Below are 25,337 nucleotides of genomic sequence, written 5' to 3' on the forward strand. Positions count from 1 at the left end.
CTTGAATATAGGAGTATTTTCCTTGGTATTTTTATCAAATATTCTACTATAGTCCCTCTACTAGAAAAAAAAATCCATTGAAAAGTATTATGAGAAATACTGGGTTTTAGTATTATCAAGACTTTGAATGTTAGTATTGAAAATGTAACACTTCACGTAACTGCCCTTGTTTTCTCCACTTTTCTAATGACTTTTATAACAGTTGAGAGCATAGGAAAGAACAGTACCGACTGAATATTTTTTCTTGTAGACGTATGCAAAATACTTATTTTTGTCATAACTCTAAAATCTGAATTCAGAGTTTCTTGCATGAATGAAGCTTCTGTTGGAAGTTTCCATTTGTTTTCAATAATCTGTGTTAAAAGCAGTGAGAAATACAATAGTTCTGCTGCTGTACAATATTTTATAAGTTGTTTGTCTTGTGCCTGTGCATACATACACCTCTTCTAAACATATGACTTAAGAGTCTTTTGAAGGTTTTCACCATTCCCACGTTGAAGATGGGGTAAGGGAGGACTGGAGTGGAGTGTAGCATCCACTCCTAGTTATAATATCTGCAAGAATGTGAATATGTTAGGGAAGGAGGAATCTTGGAATTTAGCAGTTCTTTGGAAGACTTCCTATTTTCCTTGTATGGTGGGTTTGCTGAACAGTGCAAAGTAGCGCTGATCACATTTGGACTGTTTTAGTTATTGTAACAACGGGTTGCTAATCCTACCAAGACTTTTGTAATTTCCTTTATCAAAAAATATAATTGCAAAGTGATAGTATCAGCAATAACTTGCTGTGATCAACTAAAAAATGACCTATGTATTTACTTATAAAACTCTTGATATTGCTTAAGCGTTTAAACTTAGGTCTACTCCTACTTCAAGTAAGTGCCTTAGGTATGCACTTAAAGCATGCAGAGTGGAGATGGCCTTAGTAGAACTCTTCTTGCTTGTGGTGTAGGAGTCCTGGATGTGAATTTTTGACAGGCCTCTGTTAGATTGCCTTACTGAAGGGAGAAAAAAGTAGTTCAGTTTTCTCTGTATTCAGATAATCTAGTAATGTCATTTAACATGGTATTGCAACATGTCACTGTATTACTCAAGAATTAAAAAGGAGAATTATAGGTAAATAATTTTACAGCACTCTCAGCAAATCATACGTAAAGACTTTGTTTTAGGTGGATGATTTTGTAGTCATTTGACCAGTATAATTTACTGTCTTGTTTAGAGGCATGCAGTTCTGGAGAAATGTGTAGCAAACCAAATTAAAGCAAATTTGTTTTTAAAAAAATTACTGATACTGTTCGCAAAGTCTGTCAGTTTTCTGATCTTTTATCTTGCTTTGTTACAGCAATACTATTCAATTCACCCATACTCAGATTGAAGCTATACGTGCAGGAATGCAACCTGGACTAACTATGGTAAGGATATTTTAAACTGCTCTTGTTTGTTTGATTCTAGCTTCTAGGTACATTCAATGAAACACCCATAATGCCTTCTTCTGTAGCCTCCATGAGAGTTCTTACTTTATTAGTAACTTAGTACATGAGAAAATAATATATATTTCATATTTAATCTCTGTATTTGGCTGAATCTTGTCTTAATGACTGAAGACTTTACTGAACAACTGAACTTATTTTTTTCAGTGGTCAGATTGGTAATTTTAGACTTTTGCCACGTCTGCCATTTTTTAACTATTTTAAATTACTTGCATCAGTTTTATTTTGATCTAGCTCCATTAAAAGAAATCAAAGTTATTGAATTGTCCCTATGGAGTTTTTTCCTACTGTCCTGTGAAATTTCATGTACTATCCCTTATATCCTGCTGACTTATAGATAGATCAGAGTTGTAGATTTGTTGGGAAAGTAATTTTTGATCAGTGAATTTCTGCAGCGGTCTACAAGGTTTACCTGACTATAAGTGCCTGTATTCCAGTGATTCCTCAGTGGAGTACTCGAGTGACTTCTCTGCTTGATACTGTTAATCTCTTCTTGGACTATATGGGCATTAATGCTATTTCTTAAGTTTAGGTTGTTTTTTTTGTTGTTGTTGTTTTTGTTTGTTTGTTTTGTAGTAGTAGTATTCATTTGTACATGTTCTTCCTCTTCCATTTTCTCATGTTTTTACCAGTCTCTAGACACTACGTAGCTAGCACAAAAAATGCAATTTTTTGAAGGAAAAACTAAATTTCAGTAGAATTGTTGTATGCCTTTTGTCATTGCCTGACTAGGTGTGATGAAAGTAGTTTTGTCTTGAACTGTACATAAAAGTTCCTGAGTTCACAGTGGTTTTTGAATGTGACGTGTTCTCTATTACAGCACAGCACATCTCTGGTTCCTGATAGGGTACCGGTTTTAAGGTTTATTCATAAATGAAAAATCTCTTTGTGGATGCTGTAAAAATGACACAGTGATAAATTTAAATTTGAATTTTTAACAACGCTACAGGGTGGGGTTTTTTTTTTTTTTTTTTTTGCAGTCAACTTGGTGATCAGAACTGGTGGCTTTTACATAATTAGAGTATTTGTTTAATACACGTAAGAATGAATAGGAGTATTGTTTTATTTCAGTATTATTGTCAACAGAAAGAAGACAGAAATCAGTCTTTATTACCATTTTTGACTACATAATTAGCACAAAATACCAGGACCAAAGGGAAGATCGTTATTTCTATCACCTAGTCTTTCTTTGATCTTATTTTAAATAGTGTTGCATACTGTTTATTATTATCACTTAATATTAGTTGTATATAAATGACTCTCTAGTGCAATTGTGTAACGCAGCATAATCTACCATGCGTCATGCTTGAGGGGGCTTTAAATGGCAATGTACCACACCTAATACTCTATCACCCTGCATAAATCTTTGAGAAGATGGTTTTTAGAGAACTCTAACTTTACTGCTAAAAAATCATTTGATAATTTTTTTTGAAAAGGAGTCACAGGGTGGAGTCTGGTAGATCTAAAAGAAAAAACAGTGGCAAAGCCATTTTTGTTTTTATGAATGTGTTTGCTTTTTTTTTATTAAAGCATCTGTGATATTTTGTGGAGAGAGTAAAAGCAGGCTGCTTGAGAAATAGTTATGCAGTATAAACCTATGCTTTATTTTTTGTCACTTGTTTCCGTCAAATATGACTGAGAAATACAATCCTACTTGTTTTAAAGTCTAGCAATTAATGAGATGCTCTGTGTGAATATAACAAGCATGATTTTTTGCAGTTTGTAAATTTTACGTGAAGGTGTGTGACACCTACTATTCTTTCTTCTCTCTACTGGAAGAAAAAATATTTTGAAGTAGTTTATAGTACCTAAAATGTCTTATGTATCAAGTTTCTTAAAGTTGATGGTCTAATTGAGCCTATAAAAACATTAATTATTGGTATTAACATTAATTATTGGTCTTGTATCATCAGTTGTAGATTTTTTTTTTTTGACTAAGTGAAAAGAATGAAGTCTGTTTTCTGTTCTTTACCTTACCTTATTATTTTTTAATTATGTTTTCTTATTGTTTTTTGTATATGTAGAATGTCTTGAGGCCGAATTGTGTTGTTTTTTTTTTTTCTCTTAGGAGGTCTTGTGAGATTGCTCTACTCTTCCTGGCGGGCTAAATTTCTGTCCTGTGGTGTACTGTGTTAAATTGAGTACACTTTTTGTTTTTCACTTCTTTGTTTTTTTGTTTTGCTTTTAGGTAGTGGGTCCACCTGGTACAGGGAAAACTGATGTTGCAGTCCAGATAATATCCAATCTGTATCATAATTTCCCAGAACAACGAACTCTTATAGTTACCCACTCTAATCAGGTAAGGTAATAGTAACGTATGAAATTTTCCTTTAAAATCAAAAAGAGCGGCAGATATTGAGATCACTAGGTTTGAGGCTTCAGTTCTATCTTAGAAGTGTAATATTATAACTTGTGAGTGGTTCTGCCAATTCTAAAATGTGAGATGAAATTTTTGAATTTCAGGTAACTCTTAAGATATTCAGCAGAGATTTTCAGGGTATTTAACTGTTTAGGAGATTTGAAATTAGGAAGCATTTTTGGAGGGGAAAAAAGTGTGTGCACAGTTTTACAGTCACAAACATGCATGCCAGACTTGACTTTAGCTAACGTGTTCTCGCAGGTACCTTTTACTCTGTGCTTCGTTCTGCTAAGGAAAGGCATGAAAGTTAGCATGGTATATTCAGTTGAGTGTTTGCTTCCCATTCGTAAGAGATGAAACCTGGCTACATATATACATTTATTATTATTATAGCCTTAAAGATTATTACTCTAAAGCTGTCTGTGGTTTAGAAGGATTTGTTTTAAAACTAGGGTTATCAATCTCTTGGTCGCCGTAAGTAACCTATACTTGCTCCTTTATCAGTGATCGTAATTGAGCTTAGTTTGTTTCATCTTTTTCCATCAGAATAAGATCAGGTACCTCTGATGACCATTTGTTAGTCAACAGTGTAGCTTCCTTTTGGTGGTAAGTTACGACCTGGAATAATGTAGGCCAGCGTACAGCTAGTTGCAAGTGAGTGAGTTACAGGTATTAGTGTTAAGAGCAAGAGTTGAAAGAAAATGAGACAAATTCTGAGGCACATAGGAGTTTTTTTTTGGCAACAGATCTTAACATGAGTTTTTTTAGTTGTACTTCTGAAAACAATCTATCTCAGCAGGTGTCTTTTCTTGTGCTTTAATACCATACTTCAATGTGTTTGCATGATTTCCAATTGAATTAAACATGAGCAAGCTCCACTCCATTCTTAGTTTTGTAGCTTGATGACCCTGTACTTAAAACTTTGTACAGTTAATACTAAGCTTTAGAGAACTGAGGAGTTAAAGGCAGGAGTCATAGCTCACCTTGAAGTTTAGCAAAATTCATTTAGCCGTATGGAATAGTCACAGTTCTGACCAATCAGTAACAGATTGCACTCTTTTAATTTACAGTAAAAATTAAATGACAAAATTGGTTCAAAGTGATCTAAAAAAAAAAAAAAAAAAAAACCAACGTTTGCGAAATGTAATTCTTGAAGAAAACTTTGTAAACTGATAGCTTTATCAACTAGGTTTTTTAAAACTAAGTGATTCTATCGGAATAATAAATGAAAATGCATGAAGCACGTGAAGATGAGTTTCAGTAGACTGATGTCTCTATTGCCATTGTCAAGATTAACACAATCAAACTTAAGCATTAATTTCATGTTTTCTTTGGCTTTCATTATACCATGATACGCATTATTTCTTAGCTGGTTTACCAGTCATTCTTCAGTTTTCTCTGCAAGAGCTTCTAAAAACCACCTTTTCTCCTGTTCTTGTCAATCTTTAGGCCTTGAACCAGCTGTTTGAAAAAATCATGGCTCTAGACATTGATGAGCGCCATCTCCTGCGTCTGGGTCATGGAGAAGAGGAATTAGAGACAGAGAAAGATTTCAGCAGGTAAGAAAGAAGGTGCTAATGATAGTTTATGTGAGTATTATAGCTGAGATGTGTGTTGTCCATTCTTCCTTGTAAATGAGCAAGTAGCTGCACTTGGCAAGCTTTTCATACTGTTGAATCCCAGTAATGCAGTTTTACTTTCAGAATAGGATCAAGTAATTTTGATTCTTATTCAGTAGCAAAACTGTTCTCTTGAGAATTGAAAGGCAAATCTGGCAGTTACTTGTTCACAAATTCAGCTGCTTGAATAAAAGTTGTTTACAATGTTCTAGGCACATACTTATTATAAAATTAATCTGTTTTATGGGGAAAGTTTAATAAAGTTAAGCATTTGCAGTTAGAAATATTTGTGCAAATATATCACCTCTGCTTGTTGTTGAATATTGTATGCACACAAAGTAGAAATAAAACTTTGTGCTTCCAGGTTTTCAGAATATTAAATAATACTAAAATTACTTATTTTATTGGTAACGTATTTTGAAGACTACATCTGTAAGGCAAGCTATCAAGTGTGCATCAGTACAAAGAATTAAGAACCTATTCTTGTAAATGCTTCTATGCTTTATGTTACATGCCAGTCCAATTGACGTCAGTAGGATTACAAGCATTCATAAATACAAGCAGGAGATGTAAGGGTCATATAGTGGAAATAACTGGATTGTCCAATACTTGATTTTTATGGCAATACCCTGACTTTCAAAAGACATGGTAAAAATTATATATAGTCATGAGAAGTTAATCCCATTATTGAGATTCATTTAGCGAAAGAAATCCTTGGGATTTTTTTTTCAGATTTGAATGATTAAGCGTAATCTTTTTTTTTTTTCCCTAGAAATTTGATAACTAAAATCTCAGTGAAATGATGTAATGGTAGATATGTATTTTAGTAAAATCTATGGTTTTCCACCTTCCTGGAAGTGGAATGCTCACAATTAAATGATGTTTTCTATTATTATCTATTCTCATTAGTTTTCAGAGTAATTCTAGACCTACAGGGCAGTACTGCAAATTCCTGTGGGTTCTGGCAGTTTGAGAGGGAGAGGTGCATAGTGAGGAATGTACTACAGGGAGAAGTTTATTTCCCATATGCTTTTTTCTTCTAAGGTTGCTTCAGAGTTTTTTTTTTTTTTCTGTATCAGGCTGCTTTAGAGGGCATGGTACTGTTCGAAGAATTTTGACTACTGCAAGTTTGTTTTTCACTTTTTGCTCCCTCTGCAAGCACAGCAAAACTGGGAGTTTTAAGAACATAAGGTGAAGAGGAACTGCTTAGACTGGTACTGTCACTTAAGAGTAAAGAGGATCTCAGCTAAAGAAAATTCCTATAGCAATGAATGAAGCAGGGGTTCTTGCTTGAATTATGAAAAACAAGAGCACATCTAGAAGCATGGAAAAAAAAACCTGATTGCAGTTACTTGTAATAATGGTGGATTAGTTTTTCTGAAGGAAAAAAAAAGTAACAGTACAAGGCTTTTAACTGACACAGTTCCTGAGAAACTTGGTTTTTTTTTCTGAATGCAAACAATACCATATTCAGTTGTGTATTTGTAAATTGAAATCACCGGTTATAACTTCTTAAACTGTTGTAAATAAGAGAGTAGAACCCACTGAGATCTGAGATCCCAGGGATTTTCTTTTATTTCTCTTACTACAGCAGTTTTTACCATTTGGTATCCTACTAAGAAAACATGATGTGATACTTTTTTTTTTTTTAAATTCATTCTTGTGCTGCTTCTCTTAGAGAAAAAGTACATAGATTAGGGAAGGTGATCTTAAAAAGGGGGAAAAATGGGAATGAAAACATCTGCTGATGTTGTGGTCTATGAAAATAGGAAGCATTACTTTTGGAGCAACCCTCATAGTTGTGGTTTTGGGGGAAGTGTTTGTGATCTCTCATTTTGATACTTACATAAACCAGTTGGAACTAAATAAATCTTTATGCAAAATAGTAAACCTTAATTCGTTTTGTAGGTATGGAAGAGTGAATTATGTTCTGGCTCGAAGACTTGAACTCCTGCGAGAGGTTGGGCGATTGCAAGAGAGTCTTGGTGTCCCAGGAGATGTTTCTTATACTTGTGAAACAGCTGGCCACTTTTTCTTATACCAAGTAAGGACTGAAATACTTTACAGAGACTGCATGACCTCAGTGTGTTATGAAACATGCTATGAAAATTAGAGAATTTTTCAAAATCAAGTCTCAAAAAAACCCATTTTCTTTGTGGTTCAAAATATAAGATGTCTAAAGCCCTCTTTATTGTTTCTTTACATTGCTATTGTTTTAACTCCTGCCTGCTGGCTCAATAATTAAAAGGCTAACATTCTTGCTCTTTATTACTGCTGGCAAGATTTCTAACCGGGAGTTTTCCCTTCGAATGTGAAAATCTGTGGGGTGCTTTATAGTTTGGACAAACATTACAGCTGCTACTTAATACTCCAAAAGAAAGCTTTCATGTTTGAAATTAGATGCAGAGTCTACCAAATGGTGATCTTCTGTATGTTGTATATCCCTCATTTCTGTATGGTATTGACACTGTGTCTTCTTAAGCAAGTAATGTAGCTTAGGCAGACTTGTAGAGTGGTACTTAAGAACAAATCTCCACACTGTATATATTTTGAGAGAAGTTACCTTGGGTTAGCAGTAGCATGGTTCCGAACGTTAAATGAATCATTAGGAGTTGGGGACGGCTAGGATAGGAGCACAGATCGAGTTCATCTTCTGTTTTAATTTCCTCCTGAAGGAATCCAATTTAGTATTTAAATAGAAGTATTTTAAGTAGAGATAATTAGGAAAATATCAGGACGGGAGATAATGGAGGAGAAACAGATCAGTGAGTAAGGAGGGGAAGGAGGAGAGGCTCCAGGTGCCAAAGCAGAAGTTTCTCTGCAGCCCTGGAGTGGAGGACCATGGTGAAGCAGTTTGTACTTTTACAGCCTGTGGAGGACCACAGTAGAGCAGATCTCCACACTGCACCCTGTGGAGGAGCACGTGCTGCAGCAAGTAGATGTGTCCTCAGGGAATCTGGAGCCCGTGGAGAGTCTATTCTGGAGCAGGCTCCTAGCAAGAGGTCTTTTTCTGAAGGACTGTACTCTGTGGGATAGACCTATGCTGGAACAGTTCTTCATGAGGAATGTGGAGGAGGTAGAAGAGCTGGTAATAAAAGTGTAAAGCCTGAAATATCCTGATTTGTGTTAAGATTAAATGCTAGTTTAGATACGTAGGTTTTGTCGTTAAAAATTATTTTATTAAATAAAATTGATTTAATAAAATAACCATTTTAACTGTGTATACGAGATGACACATATCCAGTGACTTCATTATATAAAAACACATCTGTATGACACTTTTGTTTGCCATAGGTAATGTCACGTTGGGAAGAATATATCAGCAAAGTGAAAGTTAAAGGTGGAAAATTACCAGATGTTACAGACGTGTCCAGTTTCTTTCCCTTTCATCAGTATTTTGCAAATGCTCCTCAACCAATTTTCAGAGGCAGATCCTATGAAGAAGATATGGAGATTGCTGAAGGATGTTTTAGACATCTGAAGAAAATCTTCACTCAGCTTGAGGTAAGACTTATATCTGCTAAAGGTAAATAATTCTGATAAATCCTAAAGAAATTTCACAAAGTTCCAAAATTCTTACTTGTCCTGAAGCCTAGAAGTAGTATATACTCCTAGGCAACTTCTTTAGCTTGCAAGGCATCCCAGTGAGCATTTCTCCCTTCAAGTAATTTAGACATAATTTGCAATAGGGACAGGAGTCTAATCCGTTTTATTTTGAGGCTAGGAAGCACCCATTTTGTTTGCTTTTTATAAGTTTATATACACATTTTCTCTCAATTCGGTTCTTTTTTCTACCACAGGAATTCAGAGCATTTGAACTTCTCCGCAGTGGCCTGGATAGATCCAAATACCTCTTGGTGAAAGAAGCAAAAATCATTGCTATGACTTGTACCCACGCCGCTCTGAAACGACATGACCTGGTTGAATTAGGCTTCAAAGTAATTATGTTTGTAATAGTAACGCTGATAATGGTTTATTATTATTATTTTTTTATTTTTTGGGGTCATGTTGTCACTTCCCCCCCACCACCACCTTGTTTAGACCTTTCACCTGTCCTAGATCTAAGCAACTGGATTATTTTGAATTGCATGTTTTTACCAGTATGTTTCTAATTGCAATTTTTTGAAGAAAACTTTTTCTAACAGAATCAGTAGTTAAAGATGGTAATACATTTAGGTTGCTCATATTGAAATGCTTGAAAGTGCATGTGTATTAAAAAAAAAAAAAAAAAAAAAAAAAGGTTTTGTCACATTAGATGAACTGCCGTGATATGATTGGATAATAAAAGAAAGGATGAAGTGGGAAAAACACTTTTGTTTTACAGCATTGCTTACTTTAAAAAAAAATAACAATTTGAGAGGAGCTGTGTTGTACAGCTGATGATGCAGTACACTTACAGTCCAGTAAATGAATATCAACTGTATTCTGATAGTCATTTACTACAGATATTCTGATAAAAAATGGACAGATTCCCTCATCTCTTACATTGTTTTTTTCCTATAATGCACTGGATCACAGAAATGCAACCTTTCTATTCAGTGCAAGAATACCAAGTTAGTTTGCCCCACTGCAGAAAGCTTTCCCCTTGAGGATGAGTTATGGCATATGGAAAGAATATAATGTAGTTCAGAATATAATGTAGTGCAGATTGTTTCTAGATCTAAGGACTGATTGGTACAGATAGGTTTGGCATTGATGTAATGGTATTTCACCCTCTGGAACTGATTTCAGTCTACTGGTGTTCTGCCTATAAAGGAAAATCTTGCTCTGTAACTGTCCTACTTATGAAAAAACAAAACAACACCAAAAAAAAAAAGAAAACTAACAAGAAAAAAGCCAACAAAACCTTTAATTCCCCAAATAAGCAACTGATGCTTCCTTTTGGTAGGTTAAATAACAGTCTTAACTTGTATTATCTGACTGATGGACATCTCTGTACTTTTTCTTTCTCAGTATGACAACATCTTAATGGAAGAGTCTGCACAGATTCTGGAGATAGAAACCTTTATACCTCTCCTTTTACAGGTTAGACTTTTATTAAAAAATGTACTGCAAAAAAAAAATGAAAATTGAAAGCCTATGTTCTTGAAAAATATAGAATATTAAAAGGAAAGTATCTTGTGTGGAAGGTAACAGAACTGGTATTTCCCATTTTGCAGGCACTAAGAACTCTCATGTTATTCTTCATTAATTGTTTATTCTGTGTTTTACCCTAACTGTGACTGTCAGGGTTTCACTTTCAAAACGTGCAGAAATGTGAGTGAACTAGTACCTTGCTTTGTCATTCCTTTACTTCTATTCTTTGCCATTTCATAGCTGTTATTAAATCTTTAATAATTTTAACAGTTTTTAAAATTAGCAATTATGAAATAACTGTTTTAACTGTTTCCCAAGAGCATAAGGCCTACATAATTGCTCTCTGTCACCCCATCTGCCAGTGTTGTTTGGCCAGTTGTAGTTAAAAATTGAGAGATGAAGTAGATGCCAGTTACCTACAACTTTCAGGAAAACTAGAGCCTGGTAGAGATTAGATATTTTAATGGATGTTACAACACCGCCACAGGTGGATGGGAGGGGAGGAATAGAAACTGATTCTATTTTGTCTACTTTTGACCAGTAATTAAGCAATTTTTATCTGGCTGAATTGATAAATGTGTAGGTTGGAATCATTTGTAGCTTGTATTTTTTGTCAAACCTAGAACTGGTAGATTAAAAAGGAATGTGCATGTGATACAGTTGAATGGAAGTCTTGTAGCCAGGAAGGTGCTATTGATGTAGGGAAGATAGGAAGGAAACTAAAGCTAGTGTGACAGTGTGACATGGGATGCTTATAGCATAGTCTTAAGAATGCCACATAGCTATAGCAATAGCTATGTGGCATTCTTAAGACTAGCAAAGAATATGTCCCCTACCTTTGTAATAGTAAAGGATTGTTGTAGTAGAGGGCTAATGCTGCTACAGTTACAGTTGAGTGCCCAGAGATATGGTGGATGCCCGGTCCCTGGAGACTTTCAAGGCAAGCCTGGATCAGGCTCTAGGCAACCTGACCTATATATGGATGTCTCTGTTCATTGCAAGGGAGTTGGACATATATGTCCTTCAGAGGTCCCTTCCAACTCTGAGCATTCTTTGATTCAATAAGTATCTTTTCTTAAAAGCGTTTACTCTGATTGTTCCAAACTCAGTGTGTTTAGTCAGCCTGTCTTTGAATTTCTTGTGCCTCAGGTGGAGATTGTTGGTCCAGCTCTGAGATTGCTGTTAGTGACCTCATATTGAGATGCATCACTTCCTTCTTTTAAGATCTGTAGGCCTTCAGGAAAAAGCAAACTACTTCTTCCACATATGTGGCTTACATTACAGTTTTCAAGTTATCTCTGCATCTCAGATTGTTATGAGATAAAATTTCACCATTGGAAGTAAAGTGTGGATTCTCTCAGGAACTTTTTAGCTGCAGAGCAGAAAATGATATTTGGAAAGTTAGTGAAACTAAGAACCTATGTTGTTCATTTGATTCTTACTCTAGTGGATTTCTGAAAAATGGATTCTGTGTTTGCTCATTTTCTAAAAGTGAATTTCCTTCCTGGAAGTTTTGTTTGGAGTTCATGTTTTCATTGAAAAGGAATGATTTAAATTCCTCTAGAAAACCACATCCAGGCTTTCATTGAAATAAGAATTTTAACAGAATCTACATGAAATATTTGTATATTTTAATTACAGCTCATAATTTTTCACATAGCTCCTTAATAATAGAATATCAAATACAGTTACAAGGAGGTAATTAGTTATGGGCCTAGCGCACAAGAGAATGTGCATGTCCAAGAATCATACTGCTGTTAAAGCCCGTGTTCTGTGCTCAGTTGATATCTAACTGTAAGCTTCTTCAGTTTGGGAAACATCAGTGTTGCGTTTTATCACCTTTTTGATGTGGTAAAGACTGCCATGTTTTGATAATTCAGAGCAGATAGGCAACTAATTATTTACCGTCTAGACCCTAATATGGCCTGAACTCAGAGCAAGAACATGTATTTCTGTTATATTGGGAGTGTCAGGAAAGCAAACAAATTGAACGAGGCTTCTTGCAAATGCAAGATTTTTTGTTTGTTTGTTTAGTTAGGTCCTTCTAACTGCCAGAAGGAAACATAGGCATAAGTTGTAGTTTAGGTGACCTCTCATGCAAGCTGGTCTTTAGAGATATAGGTTATTTAAATCTGTCTGGTGATCAGTGTAACAGTTACTCTAGGATGTTGTTTTTGCCTTTTGGCAGTCCTGAACTGAATGCTACTGTGGTGCTGTGTAACAAATGATTAAATCCTCATGGCTCTTACCATGGTTTTTGTTGATGATAGAATCATAGAATGGCTTGTGTTGGAAGGGGCCTCAAGAACCATCAAGCTCCAACCCCCCCTGCCTCAGGCAGGGCCACCAACCTCCATATCTAATACTAGACCAGGCTGCCTAGGGCCCCATCCAACTTGGCCTTGAACACCTCCAGGGATGGGGCATCCACAGCCTCTCTGGGCAGCGTTTTCCAGCACCTCACCCACCCTTGGTAAAGAACTTCCCCCCGATATCCAACCTAAATCTTCCCTCCTTCAACTTTAAAACTGTTTCCTCTTGTCCTGCCATTATCTACCCTTGTAATGAGTAGATTCCTCTCCTGTTTGTAGGCTCGCTTTAGGTACTGGAAGGCTGCAATGAGGTCACCCCATAGCCTACTCCAGGCTGAACAATTCCAGCTCCTTCAGCCTGTCTTCATAGGAGAGGTGCTCCAGGCCTCTGATCATCTTTGTAGCCCTGCTCTGGACCCTCTTTCCTGTGTTCGGGGCCTCAAATCTGGTTACAGTACTCCAGATAGGGCCTCACAAGGGCAGAGTAGAGAGGGAGAATCACCTTCCTGTTCCAGCTGGCCACCTCTTTTCCGATGCAGACTGAGGTATAGTTGGCTTCCTGGGCTGCAATCACATGCTGCTGGATCATGTTAAGTTTTTCATCTACCAGGACCACTAAGTGCATCTCAGCAGGGATTACCCTAACCAAATTGCACTTGCTTTGTCGAACCTTATTAGGCTTACGTGGGCCCAGCAAAAAGTTTCTATTAGCAATTGAAAATAATTTTCATCCTCTTACTTTCTTACTATGGTATCTTCTGTCTTGATGAGAGTTCAGTTTTCCTTCCTTGCACCCTGATTAGAGAGGGCTTCAGAGCTCTTCAAGTGTCAAGAAAAGGAACTTCGGGCTCTCTCACATAGTTATCCTGTGGGGAAGTATTAGAGGAACGTTTAAGATAGGAAGGATATGAACTGTAGAACTGGCAGGCAGAAATCTTCAGAATTCTGATTCTTGGGTAGCATTTCCCACACTCCTCTTTGTTTTATGTCCATCTGTTAAAATGGTCCTTCATTCACTCTGTCAGTACATAATACAGGTGTGCAAAGGATCATAGATAACTTGGAACAGATATACTTAACATACTGAAGAGCTTTCAGTCCAAGAGCTTTCAGAAGAGAAAAAGTAAGGATTTCAGAGGTAAAATGGAGAATCATACAAACTCAAAAACACGTGAAAAGCAGGAAATAGAGAGACTGGAAAGAATGTAGCAGTTGTCTTTAAACGATTTCAACTCGGTGTAGTTTAAGAACAAATGCTGAAATAGCCTTTGCCTTGTAAGACAACTAGCTTGACTATTCATGTGTTTTAGTTGAGTGCCTTGATTATATTGTAGTACTTACAGTTGTCTTAATTAACTTTAGAACCCTCAGGATGGATTCAGTCGTTTGAAGCGGTGGATTATGATTGGTGACCATCACCAGTTGCCACCAGTCATTAAGAACATGGCCTTTCAAAAATACTCTAACATGGAGCAGTCCCTCTTCACACGGTTTGTTCGTGTTGGAGTGCCGACTGTTGATTTGGATGCACAAGGAAGAGCAAGAGCAAGGTGAGTGAAATAAAACTGCATGTCTGTCTGCTGCCAGGTTAAGAATTGGAAAAACACACTTACAGTATTGGAAACTTTGGGTTGTTGAGACAGGAGTCTGTGCAAAATGATGATTTAGCTGTTTTGCTCCATTGATTTCAGCTTAGACTAGAAGGCAAATTGGCACAAAGGAAGTTTTTGATAGCTGCAGCATTTGCCAAAATCCGTTGTGAGAGCTTTACTATTAGAATGTTCATGTCTTTGTTCTCAATTTGAAAAATTGAATATACTGTGGTTCTTTCAATTCAGGAGTTTTTGAGTTTTCTGTGAACCAGACAAAAATAAAAAGTTAAAATAGCAATAATAATAAAATGTTGAGTTCAGAAACCCACTTTAACTGCTTCTGTGTTTTTTCGGACAGTTTATGTAACCTCTACAACTGGCGTTATAAAAATCTGGGTAATCTGCCTCACGTGCAGCTTATGCCAGAGTTCAGAACAGCCAATGCTGGGTTTTTATATGACTTCCAACTTATAAACGTAGAAGACTTCAATGGTGTGGGAGAGTCTGAACCCAATCCTTATTTCTATCAGGTAAGAAAAATGCTGAGTGTGTACTTTATTTAATCTAGATAAGGTTTATGGAATCTGCAATGAATCAAAATACTGTAAGCTGATAGTTACGTTCTCAGATTTTGGGGTTGTGTATATACACAATTTTTTTTCTCCTTGTAATCAGTTTGTATGTTGAAAAGGATGATAATTTGTTATGCTTTTTTGCTCAAAGTGAATGACCCCGCTTGCTATCTCCATTTTCTCAAAGTCACTGGGGGAGGGAGATTTGGTATGTAATTCATTATGAAATATTTTGGCCTATGGCAAATTGAAGATGTTTAATTCTGCTGTACTGTCATGACAGGGAAATAAATGGTAGAATTCCACTGTATAAAATATCGAAGTTTGCTTTGTGATGCACAGTTGAGTTTGAGGAGTCAGTGTTTTGATTTAATTTGGATGTAAGAATGCAGAAAACTGCATTCATAAAATAATGAAACCTTCCAACAGCCAGAAGAATGATCTGAGACTGACAATTATTATAAGTGTAGGAAAAAAAAAAAAAGAGTTGAAAGGAGTTTAATTACTCTAGTTCAATTAGTTCTTGCTTTTAGCATACTGGAGAGTGATTAATTGCAACTTTGTTTGAGCCTTATTAAACTAGTGCTAAGCAAGTGCTCTTTTTTCATTTCTTTGTTTTTGTTTTTAAACCCTTCCATTTTAAATACTAATATCTCTATATTATCAACTTCTAATACTTAACAAATTATAGTTCCACCGTTTTATATAAGAGATGAGTTTTTTGTATGTTTGTATTGGCACTTGTTGAGTTCGGTAGTACTATATTAAGATCATATTCCTTTGGGCAGATAACTGTAGGTATAGAAATACATTTAGGTGTGAATATTGAAGACGCTGAAAATCATTTAAATGTTTCAAACAAGTAAATATTAATATATTTTATGGCTAATAAATATTTAGATTTTAACAAGTTAAACAGTACTTCTTGTAGATACTAGAAAGCATCAATCAATGCCTAACAAACTTATGAACAAATAACTTTCTTCTTCTCTGTCCTTTTGAACATCAGAATCTTGGTGAAGCAGAATACGTTGTGGCAGTTTTCATGTATATGTGCCTGCTTGGTTATCCTGCAGACAGGATAAGTATCCTGACAACGTACAATGGACAGAAACATCTGATCCGAGATGTCATTAACCAGCGCTGTGGGAATAATCCATTGATTGGACGGCCAAACAAGGTGATTTACAAAATATATTGAGCATTGAAGTGGTTCTCTTTTTTCATGATTATCATATTATAGAACTGATTAAATACATTCCCTGCTTTTTATGCAAGTAGTCATTGACTAATAGCACATTTATCAACGTTTGTTCTATGGAATTTCACAGGGTCATATAATCTTTTTTGCCTATTTGAAACTAGTTGTATAAAGAAACTGTGAAATCACTCAAGTTTGATATGTCATGGACTATATGAGACAGAATAATTTTTTGTCATATATTTTGTCCTCCTTTTAAAAAATAAAATAAATAGATCCACCTAGAGTGGATATGGTTTGGATTTGATAAAATACATAATGAAGAATATTATGAAACATACAGAAATGTATTTACATAAGTCTGGTGTCTACAGGTTAAAATATGATGTTATAAAATTTGATCATTTTCCACAAACTTTTGGTATTATCTCACCAGAGTTATATGTGGATTAAGTAAAAATAGGAAAGAAATGGTACATAGATTCTCAGCGTCTCCCAGAAAGAGTAGGTTGATACTTTTTAGTTAGAGGTGAACTAAAACAGAATAAAAGATTTTCATCTCTTTACCTATTTACTACAATCTGAATCGTAAGTTGGTGCTGAAATTTTGATATCATTCTGTAGTTAAAATGGCACAGATTTAACCTATGGTGGTTTTGTTTTGTTTTGTTTTTTGTTCTCTAGGTAACAACTGTGGACAGATTTCAAGGTCAACAAAATGATTATATTCTCCTTTCACTAGTGCGTACCAAAGCTGTAGGCCACCTTAGGTATGTAGAAAAGTACTTTTGCACAGTTACTAAAGTATATGTTTTCCGCATCAGAAAGATGTTTATCATATGTTGCACAAAGTTTCAACTATTTCAATACATAGCAGAACTGAAGTTTAATGCTGTATATTAAAGGAAGTTTAGACCTGGTTTATTTTTAAAGGTCTCTGCTTCCCTCTTCACAACCACTTTATCCTTTAGTAATGGCTATTACTATATAAGAGGTTTATATTACTGCCTGTAGTCAGAACTTGAATTTTAACTTAGTAGAATAATAGGAATGTAATTAATGCTTGTTGAATAAATGCAGGCTTAAACTTTCTATAAGTGTGCTTTTCTATAAGAGAGCTTTCTTTGTTTGAACACTTTTGTAAGTTGTGTTATTTGTAGTCTAAAATGTTTGCATTTCAGTTTTGGAGGAGGAAGGTGGAGGAAGACTTGTCTGTTCAGCAGTAGTGAGATGAGTTTTAGAACCTATGTTTTCTTATTCAGGGATACAGAAAGGCTATTGTGATTTGTTCCCGATGTAAAATGTAACTGTTTTTCTAGGCTTTTAGAGCTAAAGTTTAATTTTAATGTCATTAACAATATAGTAAGCCTTTTTATATGAAGGTTCTAGGATTTTAGTAGTTATTGGGACAGTATGTAGGAAGAAAAATTTAAGACGAGGGTTTCAGTAGATTATTTCATGTTTTCGTAAAAGATGCATGCTGAAGTCTAAATTCATGTTTTATTGAAACAATGGAATCAGTGAAAAAGTATATGATTAATTTGGCTGTTTCTTTTTTTTTTCTTTTCTTTTTGAAGAGATGTCCGACGATTAGTTGTTGCCATGTCAAGAGCCAGGCTTGGGCTTTATATCTTCGCAAGAGTATCGCTCTTTCAGAACTGTTTTGAGCTAACTCCAGCTTTCAGCCAGCTCACAGCTAGACCGCTTCACCTCCATATAATTCCCACAGAATGTTTTCCAGCAGCAAGACAGGTAGGAACAACTGCTATGCATTTCAGTGGTGTGCTTGTTGCCTGCCTTTTTTGAGTGGGCTATAAGACATGGAACTGCAGTGTCTTCGTTTTTAAACCACTGCTTCTTGGATAATTATGTCCCTAGAGTTGACTTAAATTGTAGTACGCTAGCTGCTTTTAACTGTTTTTTTGTGTTTTTTGTTTGTTTGTTTGTTTTGCTTTGTTTTTGTTTTTTTTTTCCAACAAAACTAATTTACCAGTGTAACTGTTCAATTTTGTCTGCTTTTTTTCTAAGTTCTGCCTGTGAAAGTGGTGCTTTATTTTTATTTCAGGAGAAATATGTAAGGTTTTGCAGTGTGTTATGTATTTTTTCTCATTATGAAACAAAATGTCATTTCTCAAAAAGAAAGTACAAAGCTAATTTCTTCTTGTTAAAGGTTAAATTGCATTCAACTGAGTAATTCCGTATAACAAAATGTTGCTGAACTAGATGCCTAAGAAAAAAATTTAATAGTACAATAGATGTTTAGCATTTAAGCACAAGACTTGCAATGAATAGGATGCTAAACAAATGAGAAATGGAGGGAGCATACCTCCTTTGCTACCTGGAGTTTTGAGAGGGGTACTTGCATGAATTCAAAACTCCATTAGAAATCTTTACCTGGTCTAAAGTGCTGTTGACAGGTTTGGAAGGAAGCCCTTCTTTTGAAACTGGTGCATGCTACAGCAAAGAATGGAGTGTGAGTGTAGGCAAGGAGAAGCTGAGCTTTGGCAGTCATTTACACTAATCTGAGCTGAAACTAGGTTGTTTTTTTTTTTTTTAGTTAAATCATCCTTGAGCCCAAAATGTACTTTACAGATTAAGTATTGGAACCCAGCTTGTCCTTTTGAAAGTGAATTTCTTCATTGGACTGCAGGGTCATGATAAATACAGTTACCAAGAAGTGCAAGATCTGTATTTCCTACCTTTCAAAAGGATTTTGCTACTTCTTTCTTAGAAAGCTTTTTTTTTAAAATTTCTTCAGTGTAAGTTTCCTAATACCATTATTCAAAAAATTATTTAATTGTTGTGTTTCTTTGCTTGCTGAATTTCTACTTTTTGTGCTTCTTTAGAATGGGGAACCACCGGCTCACCAAATACATGTTATCAAGAATATGCCTCAAATGGCTAACTTTGTTTACAACATGTATATGCACATGATACAGAGTACACGCCACTACCAACAGGTAAGGACCTCGTAACTACTGGAAGGTATGCATGCAAAATAAAACTTGTTTGGGTAAGTAACCAGAAGTGTTGTGGTTTTAGACTGTTACTATTACATTTAAAATTCAAGAAGTTTTTAAGGCTGCGAGTGAGAATATTGAAATCTCTAAAACCTTGCAGTAGCAAGTAACCGAGGATGCAATTTAAGACCCCCCTAAATAGATGTTAAAAAGTACTCAGTGCTAGATATGCTTCTGTCTGAGCCAAAAAGTTCTTTCTTAATGCCAAGGAACTAGCTTGTCCAATATTCAATTGAGGTAAACTTGTGCGTTATATTTCAGTAGTTGCTGCATGGTGGAATAGTGTTTTGTAATGGATACTTTCTTGACATGGCTGCAGCCTAGAGAGAGACTAGGTCATGCCTTCAAAACATTTTAATCTAGTTAGCTCACTGCGTTATCCAATCTGGCTAGTGGCTATAGCACTTTAAGTCTGGAGGAATTTTTTTTTTCATCACTGGTTCATCACCACACTTAATAGTACAGTGTAAGAAGTAGTGGTAGATGACTTTCTTACTTTTTATACTTAATTTTGTTGCTGCTTAATCCCTGGAGCAGAATTCAAAACCCATTAGGAATCTTGAGTTCTTATTGCATATGTAAGCAGAGCTTTAAAACAGTTTAAATACTATACAGAGATCTGCTTTTAGTCAGTGTACTTGGATCTGTAGATGCCTAGAGATGGTTGACAGTCAGCATAACCGGAGAGGTCTTTAATGCTATCCCTGAACTGGAGCACCTTCCATTTCATGTCTGGGTATATCATGTTACCTATAATGTAATCTTACTTGGTACTCCCTTGTTGGTTTTTGCTCCTCTGAAGAATTTCTGAAGGTGGAAAATACTGATGTAAAAGAAATGCTATCTGATTGTGCAAAGAGCATCAGCATGATTCCACTTGTCTGAGAGATCTAGTTTCTATTCTCTAATGCAAGGAGGTTTGTTTGACTCCTTAACTGAATGTGCACCTGAACCTTCTGCTAATACCGCTATTCTTTTTAGCATCCTAGTCTTACACTGCAAGCTAAAATTAGTTAAAAAAAGAAAAAAAAAACACTGGTTCCCTGCTGTGGCAATGAATCACACCACTACTGCAGCAGAAGCCAGAAAGTGAAGTTAAAAAAGAAAAATGCAGACAAAGTTTTTCTTATCCTTTCTGATATTTTTACATCATTATATTTTTTTTCCGTTGGCCTTAACAGTAGAGTCACAAAGTACAGCATGAATCTAGCTACAGTACAGAAGGTCTGAGTTTGTCTCATACTTTGAGGATATATATATATATTTGTTGTTTCAGAATCAGAGCTCTTTTAATTACTCTTTTGTCCATGAATAAATGGATTATGGAGATCAGCATGATAACTTCAAAGTCTGTAAAAAACGCTTTTCTTATCTCTGCTGGTAGTCACAACTATTGCATAGATTGGCCCAATGCTTGTCAGAAACTTGTAATATTAATGTCATCTAATTGAAGATAAGACTTTACTGTAATTAAACACTTAATTTGTCAAGTGAAACCAAGTTGCCTTTAAGCAAAATGTAGCTAAACAACCATCCTTGGGAGATTTATCAAGCTTCTATTTCATTAAAGTACTTTACAGTATTTTAAGGAAGTATCGATTGTCTCATTAGATAGTGTCAGGCTGCAGAATTATAAGCATTTCTATACAGCCTGAGGTTGAATATATCATCGCCATAATCTTCTGCTTACTGTATACTCAGTTGAGGTTTTTTGTGTTTTTTTTTTTTCAGGTCTAAAGTAGTTGCCACTGCTATTTCTATTGCTTTCTGCTAGCAAACAATGTTCTTGGTTGTGCACAAAGCACTTTGAATGCACTAAAATACTTTTACAGAAGTATTAGGTGAAAAATATCTAAGCATTACCTAATCTGTTACTGGAGTTTACATTTTTCTACACTTAGAGCTGTGGGTGAAACTTGTATAAATACAGATAATGTACATATAACACTTGATGTTTCAAGGGAAAATTACTGGAATAAGTTATTAAAGACACTCATAAAAAGGGAATCCAACTTATCTAGGAGTTTGTAATGGTCATAGATGAGGTTATGGTAGAAATGGGCTTGTTGCTCCAGAAGCACTGTAGTCCCATTACTTGAGTGGCTGTTGGCATAATGAAATGTGTATGATGTCCATGAATTGGAACTACTGAGTTTTAACACTTGCTTTTCATGCAAGAAGAATGAGACCCATGTGTGAGCCGAGATGGTTCATTTTATTTGTACAGAAGTAAAATGCCTACATATGATCTTCTAAATTTTAAGTTTTTACACTTATCTAATGCAAAGCCCTAAATCTAAGGTGAGCAAACAGCTTGAGCTAAAATAGGAATAGATGCCAGTATGATATATTTGTTGTAAAAACCGAAAACTTTTTTTTTTAAATCATCCAGCGTTTATTGCCCCCACCTGCCATGGTTGAAGAGCCTGAAACTACTCAAACTCAAGAGTCTGAAGCAGAAGTTGAGGTGCACGGTATTCGGGAAGATGCAGAAGAAAATAAGGTAGAAGAAGTAGTAGTAAAGGAAGAAGAATTGAAAGCATCAGAAGTGGATGAACATCGAACAATGCCGGAACATCCAGGAAGAGACAGTGACAGTGAAGACAGTGAACCTGAGGATGAGAATGAAAAGTGATCCAAGTGATGTTTGTACTCTTACTTATTTTGGAAGACAAATGGGAAAATGCAGTTAGAAATACGATTGCTATTTTTACATTGACTTTTTAAATGATTCCATGTGTGATGTAACCTTTTTTTCGTATTTTCACTGAATGCTTTCTGGGCAAAAAAGATGATCGGCAGTCATTCTACTGAGTTCTTATCAGTAATGTAATTTGTTAATTCACCTCAAATGATATACATAAGTTTTTTAGTAAAGATGCTTTTACACAAATTTGGATTTTTTTTCTTAAGTCATTGGCCTTTAATTCAGTTACTGAGTTAGCCGTTAAACTTCACTGATTACCTATATTTTAGTATTGATCAGACACTATAGTTTCCTCAGTATTTTTTGATGGAGAATTTCTTACACAGAACAGTGTTTATATACTCAGGCTTTGGCTTGAGTTTAGTAAGCTATTTAATTGCAAATCTGAGAAACGGGAATTACCATGGGACTTTGAAACTTTGAAAGTTTTATTGAATTGGGAATTTAGCAAGCTCTCAGAATGTCATAAGGTCCAGGTACTTGTAGCAACTGTTTCATTGTTGACTGCTGCTGCTGTTAATACTTGCCCCATCAGGAAAGCAAAGTAAAGGAGTTCCTTGAATGCAGGATTCACAAAACATGTAGTATCAATATTAAAGATGTAATGGGTGAGTGTGTTTTCTAGAGTAATTTCTAAATGTACATCTTTCATAAACTGATCAGTGAAAGCTTTTTCCCTAGTTTGTTAAGAATATCTGCCAACTGCAAATTATCCAGTGGCTTAGGAAGCTTTATGAATTCCCAAATTAAATTTTCAAATGAAACAGTAGCTGTAGGAACATCTTTACTGACAAAGGGAAAATATTTGGTTTTCAAGTGTTGCAGTTCTGAAGTTGCCAGAAGAATTTCTTCATCAAATTGACCAGAAATTCATTAACTTACAAGCTTTTATTACCACGTTTGAAGATCTTTATCACAGAATTTGAAGGTGTTGGAAGGGATCTCAAGATTGAGTCCAACTCCCCTGCTAAAGCAGGTACCCTACAGTAAGTTGCACAGACCCCAGAAGGGTCTTGAATAATTTTTTTTTGACTTTTTATTCACACAAAAAAGAAAAACTACTCTTTTGAGTGGAACTATGTTATTTCATTAGATGTTCTGTGTGGAAGATAATGTAAATTCTCTGCTGTTGGAGGACAAACAGCAGTGTGTTTAATATTAGGATGGTAAGCTTTATGTGGTAACATTCATGTGTTCAAGCAGGACAGAATAATACTGGGCCTTCAGGCAACATGCAACAAGCTCAGCTGACGTCTGTCATCTCTGTTTTCCAAACCACTTTATAAATATTTGAGTCAGGAAGTCATTTATTATGCTTCAGAATTCTGGGAAAGAAATTAGTAAAGGATTCTGGAGGGTTTGGGTTTTTTTGTTTGTTTGGGTTTTTTTGGTCTAAAATGGATGGTTTAATTGACAGGGATTCCACCAATAAATACTACAGGGAAAAAGCAACCAAATCTAAAAAAGACTGTAAAGATGTCAATTTGTACATGGTTTGCAGTGTAATCTTTCTGTTGGTGTATGAGCACATCCAGCCTGTGTAATGCTGTGTTCCATGTGCAAGCCTATATATCTGGTCTATTCTGACTCATGGGGTCCTCTTAGAACAGCCAAGTTACAGTCATCAAATGTGTTGCCCTAAAATGGTGAACAGTGTTGTAATGGAGCTCGTTGCTGGCTAGCATGAAAGCAGAGGCAACTGAATCAAAAACAATTGCAAAAATATTAACAGCCTTAATATACATACTTTTCTGATGGACCAAGCACTGCCTATGCTAGAGATACAAAGTTTTGCAGAGTTGACTTGAGCTGAGCAAGTCGTTGCTGCTACTTTCCATGTGCTGAACTTTTACACTTTTCAGTGATAGCAAAGTATTTTCAAATATGGAAAGTCATGTTTATCATATAGCAGTGGTTATGAAGTTCTTTGTATCTTTGTACTTGTGGAATACAAGGTTAGGTTTGGTGGCTTTTTTTTTTTTCTTTTGTAAATATTCTGCATTTAATTTTTGGTAAAGGATGAACTTTGTCTTTCACACCAAAATATGTTCAGTTTGGGTGTTTTATTGACATTTCCTTACAAGAAAGAATTGATGGGAGAAGTGAAACAGCCTAAAAAGGTAATTTTGATCTACAAAGTTTGTCAAGGGGGGAAGGACAATGCAAGCTGGAGGTCCTAATGAGCAGTTTACACTATGATGACATCCATAAACTCCATTTAAAAAAAAAAAGAAAACATTTTTCTTCTAGCCTGCTCTGAATTTTCATTAATTCTGCCATATGTGTTGGATAAGGTTCTAACTTTTTCCAAAAGGTAAAAAAAGCATCCTGCCACTTCACCTCCTTCTGTGAATGGGTCTTTGCTGTTTCATCGGACATAAAAGGTTATCAGTCCTCAAGGAAAGTATCCTGATGAGGAATAGAACTTAAGCTTTGCTGACAGGTAGAGTAATTTTGTTCCTTGAAATCAGACATTAAAAAAAAAAAAAATGCAGTCAATGTTGCTCACATTATTTGATAAACATGACATACAATTCTACTGAAACAAGAATTAGATAACACTTGGAATCTCATAGAGCAAGCTGGCAAAAGTAAATGTCCTAGCCAACAAATGAATCACAGCCCACAGCAGTCAAGAATCCGTGAATGCCCTTAAGACATATGGCAGTGTAGTTTCCTTTGCCAAACATGGTAGTCCTCCCTGCAGACTCAATCAATACAAAATTAATGTTTTCAGGGGAGTTTTGGAGACTGTTTATGTATTTCCTGTTACTTGGTTTTTTTAGTGTAGTTTTCTTAGAGTCATTTATCTCAGAGGATTGATTGGTTAAGTACCTGCCAAGAAAATATGTGCTATAGCACTAATAAACACATTTTAACATAAAGATATTAAAATTGTGAATTTAAAAATATTGTCCTTAAATGATTTCAGCTCAGCATCCTCTACGTCTATGTGTTTGCCTAACTTTATGTGGATTCTAAAAAGGTACAATTCTCAGCCCTCAGAAATGAAATTCTTCCTTACGCATAGACATATCTACACAAACATTACCTAAAAAGGATGCAAGAGGAAGAATCAATACCTGTAATGCTACTTGCTCTCTGTAAATAGTTGTTTCAGAAAACTAAATACCACTATTGGAATGAGAAAATGATCTTTTCCTCACTCCTACAGTAGGTAACAAGGGCAGATTATTTCTTCAGGCCTTGCTCTGGAAGAGCTTTAATCAGCTTAATCTAACCCATATCAGAGGTAATGTAATATCATGCTATTGAGAAAAACAGTTGCAGTTAGTTTAGTTGCTGTCATGATTTTCATTCACCTTGGAAAAAGAAAAATAACAAGGATTTTTGAATCAAGTAATAACATCAATGTAATGCAGAGAAACC

The 25,337-nt window shown here is 35.4% G+C and overlaps 1 protein-coding gene and 1 long non-coding RNA gene across 2 annotated transcripts in view; one reads left to right on the forward strand and one right to left on the reverse strand.

Annotated features, from left to right (window-relative positions):
* Positions 1-24,503, forward strand: part of AQR (aquarius intron-binding spliceosomal factor) — a 49,422-nt gene extending 24,919 nt beyond the window's left edge. The window contains exons 22-35 of the mRNA NM_001389509.2: positions 1,342-1,411; positions 3,678-3,788; positions 5,298-5,407; positions 7,376-7,511; positions 8,762-8,971; positions 9,268-9,405; positions 10,421-10,492; positions 14,218-14,405; positions 14,806-14,977; positions 16,029-16,199; positions 16,905-16,990; positions 17,798-17,972; positions 19,067-19,180; positions 21,633-24,503. Coding sequence (NP_001376438.2) covers positions 1,342-1,411; positions 3,678-3,788; positions 5,298-5,407; positions 7,376-7,511; positions 8,762-8,971; positions 9,268-9,405; positions 10,421-10,492; positions 14,218-14,405; positions 14,806-14,977; positions 16,029-16,199; positions 16,905-16,990; positions 17,798-17,972; positions 19,067-19,180; positions 21,633-21,875 — 1,996 coding nt within the window. The 3' untranslated portion in view covers positions 21,876-24,503. The remainder of the gene's footprint in view (positions 1-1,341; positions 1,412-3,677; positions 3,789-5,297; positions 5,408-7,375; positions 7,512-8,761; positions 8,972-9,267; positions 9,406-10,420; positions 10,493-14,217; positions 14,406-14,805; positions 14,978-16,028; positions 16,200-16,904; positions 16,991-17,797; positions 17,973-19,066; positions 19,181-21,632) is intronic.
* LOC112532482 overlaps positions 8,625-25,337 on the reverse strand; it is a 31,031-nt gene continuing 14,318 nt past the window's right edge. Inside the window, exon 2 of the long non-coding RNA XR_006939361.1 lies at positions 8,625-8,987. This is a non-coding gene — a long non-coding RNA (uncharacterized LOC112532482). The remainder of the gene's footprint in view (positions 8,988-25,337) is intronic.

The sequence above is a fragment of the Gallus gallus genome, chromosome 5 (genome assembly GCF_016699485.2).
Source record: "Gallus gallus isolate bGalGal1 chromosome 5, bGalGal1.mat.broiler.GRCg7b, whole genome shotgun sequence".
In the NCBI taxonomy this organism is placed as follows: Eukaryota; Metazoa; Chordata; class Aves; order Galliformes; family Phasianidae; genus Gallus; species Gallus gallus.